The sequence below is a fragment of the Coffea arabica genome, chromosome 5e (genome assembly GCF_036785885.1).
Source record: "Coffea arabica cultivar ET-39 chromosome 5e, Coffea Arabica ET-39 HiFi, whole genome shotgun sequence".
NCBI classification, from domain to species: domain Eukaryota; kingdom Viridiplantae; phylum Streptophyta; class Magnoliopsida; order Gentianales; family Rubiaceae; genus Coffea; species Coffea arabica.
The window spans coordinates 42,895,578-42,901,300 of NC_092318.1; the positions used below are offsets into that span (position 1 = coordinate 42,895,578).

Below are 5,723 nucleotides of genomic sequence, written 5' to 3' on the forward strand. Positions count from 1 at the left end.
TATATTTTTCCATCACTTTTTTATCTTACATTTATCAAATCATTATCATATATTTTTACAAAAAAAAAATATCATTATCATATCTTGTATGAATACATTTTTTCATCACTTTTTCATCTTACATTTATCAAATCATTATCATATACTTTCACAAAAAAAAAATCTAAAAAAATAGGAATATAAGCGGATCAAAGAAAATCCTCCTGTGCTTGAGAAAAACATAAATAAAAATAGGGACAATATATGAAATCCTCGAACACACAAGGAAAGAAAACATGATGACAAATTAGAAATTAATTAACCGGGAGAGAATCAATTAAATAGTTAAAAATATTGAAAACAAAAATTTGATTGTGGGCGTTTGCAAGCACCTTTTGAATCAGAGGAGAGTCGAGTGGAGGAAGGGTCCTTGGATGAAGACTACGGTTAGTATGGATGGGGACCAGAGATGATGCATTGATGCTTCGAGCAAAACGATTAGGATGGTGGTCAAAAGACGTGGCGGATGTGATTGAGAAACAGATTAGCATTCAAGGTGCCACTGGTCCATTACGCCACTAACACTCTTTATCCATGAAAAACATCAAAGTTTTTCATGTCTATCATGTCTATTGTTACTCTTTATAACCCAACTGACACTGTTTATACAGTTCTAATGGTAAGAGCGAAACAGTTGGACTAATGGCTAACGCATGTGCAGTGGGGTCTTTTTTTACTTTCTGGACAGTAGAAATCAATGTACAGAAAAGAAGAGAGCACTTGTGTTTGAGCCTTGAGGTTCTGCAGATCTTTCTTATCTCCTTTCATATTTGAGAACAGTTTCATCTCTTAAATTGAGATCGATACATTCTGGTTCCCTTGTTAATCTTCCTTTTAGTAGATGGCCTCCACTAGTGTCACTTGTATTTCTTCCATCCTGGATGATCTGCAAGCGCTGGAGAACGATTGTCAATTTTTTGCAAATGGGCCGCCGAAGTACCTGAAACGCATGCTAAGCTATCTGAGAACATTTCTTCTGTGTGCGAGAAAATACAGCAACCATGATGTGCAATTACCATTTGACAACAAAAAGAACCAGGCAGATAATCATAAAGCAAGCCTAGAAGCTCTGGCAGTTCGGATTGGAGATGCCATTCCCAAGAGGGGAAAAAAGATCCGATGGGATGTGGTCTATGATTTAGAAAAAGACATTAAATCCTTCGAACAAGAAATTTGCGAATGGTATGTCTTTTTCTTGGGTTCCTCGTCACAGCAGTCCAGTAATTCGCTCGTTCGACAAGATGACCTTATGGAATTTATGGATTCTCTAGTGAATTATCTTCCAAGGAGTCGGCCGGCATATGAAGTTGGACTAATTAAAGCCCTTGAAGAGAAGCTGGCATTCCTGAAAAACTTCATCCGTTTTGTCACACTGCATGGTGTTGAAAACACAGAATTGAGACCTTTGTTAGTTCACACTGAAGCTGTGGCTGTCAATGCAGCACACCTCTCTTATAAGTGCCAGTTTAAGAAGGGTTTCGGACCGCCCAAGGATATCAAGGAAAGCATTTCGGAACTGCTGCAGAAGATTATTCCTGTTGAACCGCAAGTCCTTGGGACTTGTATCCAGGCCCTGAGTGCTTCGAAATTATCAAGACAATCATACGGAGATACAGATGAGCACATATTGAGTGACTTCCACCATTCTCTCCTGTGTAATCTTTGGGATAAACTAAAGCGTGGTTCTTGTGCTGTGATTTTGCGTCAACTACAAATGTTTTATGAGGGGCTAAATTCCTTGAGAACCATTTTGAAGGAGAAGCCAAAGGAGTTCGATGAGAAAGTAAGAGATCCGACTCGAGTCGTGAATTGTTATGGAGGAGATGTTATTTCCCCACTCTCTCTGAATGCAATCAAAGACGCCATACAAGCCAAGGATATGGATATTGTGTGTTCTGAGTTATTGAAAATAATTAAGCTCATCGATGCAGTAATCACAGAGAAGTGTCCAGAATCATCATCGTTCAATTTTCCTAAGACCAATGGACTGGGCTTTGTTGATTCCCTTCTAGAAAAGATGATGGATGTGACAAGTTCTGAGGCTGGTTCGATTGCTTTGATCGATCATCCAATTCAAAAAGTCCTGGAAGAACTTGATTGTTTACGCTCTTTGCTGAGGAAAATTGTGGAGCTGCACAACGAAGACGAGGACGTCCAGGCAATTTGGAATCGTATTGTTGGGGTGGCATATAGGATAGAGTTTCTTATTGACTCCTTAATAACTGGAAATATCTTAGATTCTTCTTCAATGTCCATTCATTCCATTTTAGAAGAAATGAACATCATTAAAGCTGCGGCCTGGAAGATTTGTGATAGCGAAAGACTTGGTGGAAAAGTTAAGGAAGTAACGAAGAGATTCAATCACATGCCACAAGAAGGAAGTAAGCCAATAGTCAATGATGTGGTGGTGGGATTCGAGGATGAGACGGCATCGATTATCAATCAACTCAGAAATGGATCACTCCAAGTGAAAATTGTTTCCATTGTGGGTATGCCGGGATGCGGTAAGACAACTTTGGCTAGAATAGTGTACAATGATTCTTCAGTGAAGTCCCATTTTTATGAGCGTGCTTGGTGTACTGTTTCTCAAATATATGACAAGAGAAATCTGTTGCTTCAAATTTTGACTTGTATTGAGTCCAAGCTTCCTGAGTATGTTTTTAAGATGGGTGAAGAAGATCTGGATGATTTTAAGATGGGTGAAGAAGATCTGGCTCTTAAAGTCAAAAGACGTTTGCTGAAAAACAGATATCTCATTGTTTTGGACGATTTATGGGACATTGATGCATGGAACGGATTGGAAGCCTCATTCCCTGATGATGGAAATGGAAGTAGAGTTATCTTGACAAGTCGGCTCCGTGGTGTTGCTCCGCAAGACAAACTCGACCATGAACCATATTCTCTTCGTCAACTCGCTCCTAATGAGAGCTGGGATTTGCTAAAAGGGAAGTTATATCCTGGACAAGATTTGGCTCCTCCAGAACTATGTGAAATTCGACAGCAAGTCGTGGAAATGTGTCAAGGACTACCTCTTACGGTTGTCATTCTTGCCGGAATTCTCTCAAGGCTGGACCGACATGATTGGAAAGAAGCTGTGGAAGGTTTAAGTTCAAGGAATGTTTCTAGTACGGAACAATGCACCGCTACATTAGAGCTGAGTTACAAACATTTACCTGATACTTTGAAGGCATGTTTTCTTTATTTTGGAGCCTTTCCAGAAGACCATGAACACAATACCAAAAGGTTGATTTCTCTATGGGTCGCTGAAGGATTTGTTCAAAAAACTCAGCTCAAGAGATCAGAGGATGTGGCAAATGATTACCTGATGGAACTTATTAGCAGAAGCTTAGTCACAGTTTCCAAACCAAGATCCATTGATGGGGTCAAAGCCTGTCGCATTCACGATTTGTTATATGAGTTTTGCGTGACAAAAGCCAAAGAAGAAAACTTTTCGCGGCTGGTGCGTAGGGATGATAAACTATCTGATATCAATGTGCCATTCTACCTACGCCGCTTATGCATTGATTCTAAGGTGGAGCACTTTGACAACTTGAGGTTATTTTCTCCTGCCATACGCAGTCTATTATTATTCAGTCACGATGAAGACAGTAGAAGTAGTTTTGACCTTCGATTCATTTTTCACATCATCAAACTTGCCAAAGTGTTAGATTTGAGCCAAATTAATCTAGGAAGCACTTTTCCCAGAGAACTAGAACTGCTTGTTCACTTGAGGTACTTGGCAATTCTAGTTAATGGTAGGCCCGTCCCCGCATCAATAAGTTATCTCACAAACTTGGAAACATTGATTTGGCGAAATTCTTCTGATCACGGTTCAATAAACTTGGGAACTTGGATTTGGCGAAATCGTTGTGTTCATGGTTCAGTTTCATTGCCAGATACTATATGGAACCTGAAGAAACTAAGGCATTTAGAACTAATTGATGAGGCCGATAAGAATTACCATGTTAGATTCCCTGACAACAACCTTGATAACTCTTCACAGTTGTGTGACTTAGATATCTTGTCCTGTCTAAGCCTCAATCCTCGGAAGAACATCAACAAGCTGTTGAGAAAGTTTCCAAATATCCGCAAGCTGAGAAGCTCTCTTAATCTCGATCAGGGCTGTGAATATCATGTAGCAATGGATTGTCTAAGTCATTTGGAATCACTCAGTCTGAGTTGCGTTGTTTACGGCGGTGACCGATATCAGTTAGATTTCCAATTTCCTTTGACTATTAAAAAATTGACCCTGTCTTATTTTCGCTTGCCATGGAGCAAAATGGTAGCAATTGGAAATCTACCCAATCTTGAGGTGCTCAAATTACTCGACCGATCATTTGAGGGGGAAATATGGGAAATGGAAGTAGAGAAGTTCCCTAAAGTTAAGTTCCTGAAATTAGATTACCTGTATATTGTGAAGTGGACAGCCTCCTCCGAGTATGAGTACGAGGACCAGTACTATTTTCCTCGTCTCCAGAAGCTAGTGTTGGAAAGCTGTGATGCATTGCAGGAGATCCCTTCTTGTTTGGGAAATAGTTCAACTCTTGAAATAATTGAGGTGTCAAAATGTCCCAACTGTACCAGTTCATTGGAGGAAATTCAGGAAGAGCAAAGAAGCAATGGATATACTGATCTGAAGATCCTTATCTCATAATGGACGATTGATCTTCTCAAGTAAGTTTGCTCTGGACAGCCACTGTACTCTACTCTGCTTATGTACTCTACGGGTTACGTGTATCTGTTTAGCATCAAGATCAAGTTGTTCTTTTTCTTAATAGTTTTTCTTTTTCTTTTTCTTAATAGTTGTTCTTTTTCTTAATAGCATCAAGATCAAGCTGCAAGTTTTTGGAGGAGATCCCTTCTTGTTTGGAAAATATATGAACTCTTGAAATAATTGAAGCGTCTAAATGTCCCAACTCTACAAGTTCAGTGGAGCAAATTCAGGAAGAGCAATTAAGCAGGGGAAATACTGATCTGAAGATCCCTATTTCATGATGGATGACTGATCTTTTCCATTGTGTTTGGTTTGGTTGGGCAGCCACTTCAGTGTCCTATTCTTTATTAATCCTTTACTTCTGTACACAGAACTGGTAATGTTGTATCTGTTTGTTTTCTTTGCAACTTCTTGTTATCCCTGTGACAGAATCTTGTTTTGGGATATATCACTCCCCGAGTCTGATGTTTTCTTCCTAAAGATTCAAGTTAATGAAGGTGCTGTTTTTTTGCCGCCTCAAATAAGTCAGGATTTCAAGAATGTTTCGCCCTTATCCGAAATTAAGACTGCTTAGTTGCATGTCAAAGGCAGATATATTCGACCAATAGATGCAATTAAATTTGTTCGTGGAATAGAATACATGCCATCGGGTATCATATTTACTAGGATTCAACAATTTTATTAGCTCATTTTCATCACCTTCTTTTACAATTTCTGATCTTTTCTGATTCCTAATAACAATTTATTAAATCATATAATCAAGCAGGTACAGAACTAAGAACCCAGCATATTAATATCTGTTACATTGGATAATCAAAAAGGTTTGCAGCCTAAAGTAAAATTTTGTTCCTCTTTCTCTAAGCATTTGATGCATTTCTTGTGCACCAAAACTAAACCAAATTCACGATCCGACTTATCAAAATTGGAATCGATTAGATCAGAGGCTTCAGCATAACAAGAAAGGGATCAC

The 5,723-nt window shown here is 38.9% G+C and overlaps 1 protein-coding gene across 1 annotated transcript; it reads left to right on the top strand.

Annotated features, from left to right (window-relative positions):
- Nucleotides 1-604: 604 nt before the first annotated feature.
- On the top strand, nt 605-4,913 carry LOC113688148 (putative late blight resistance protein homolog R1A-3). Its single transcript, XM_027205831.2, has 2 exons — nt 605-4,713; nt 4,862-4,913. Exon 1 carries the CDS (start codon nt 881-883, stop codon nt 4,691-4,693), a length of 3,813 nt encoding a protein of 1,270 aa, XP_027061632.1. The 5' UTR covers nt 605-880; the 3' UTR covers nt 4,694-4,713; nt 4,862-4,913.
- The last annotated feature ends 810 nt before the right edge of the window (nt 4,914-5,723 follow it).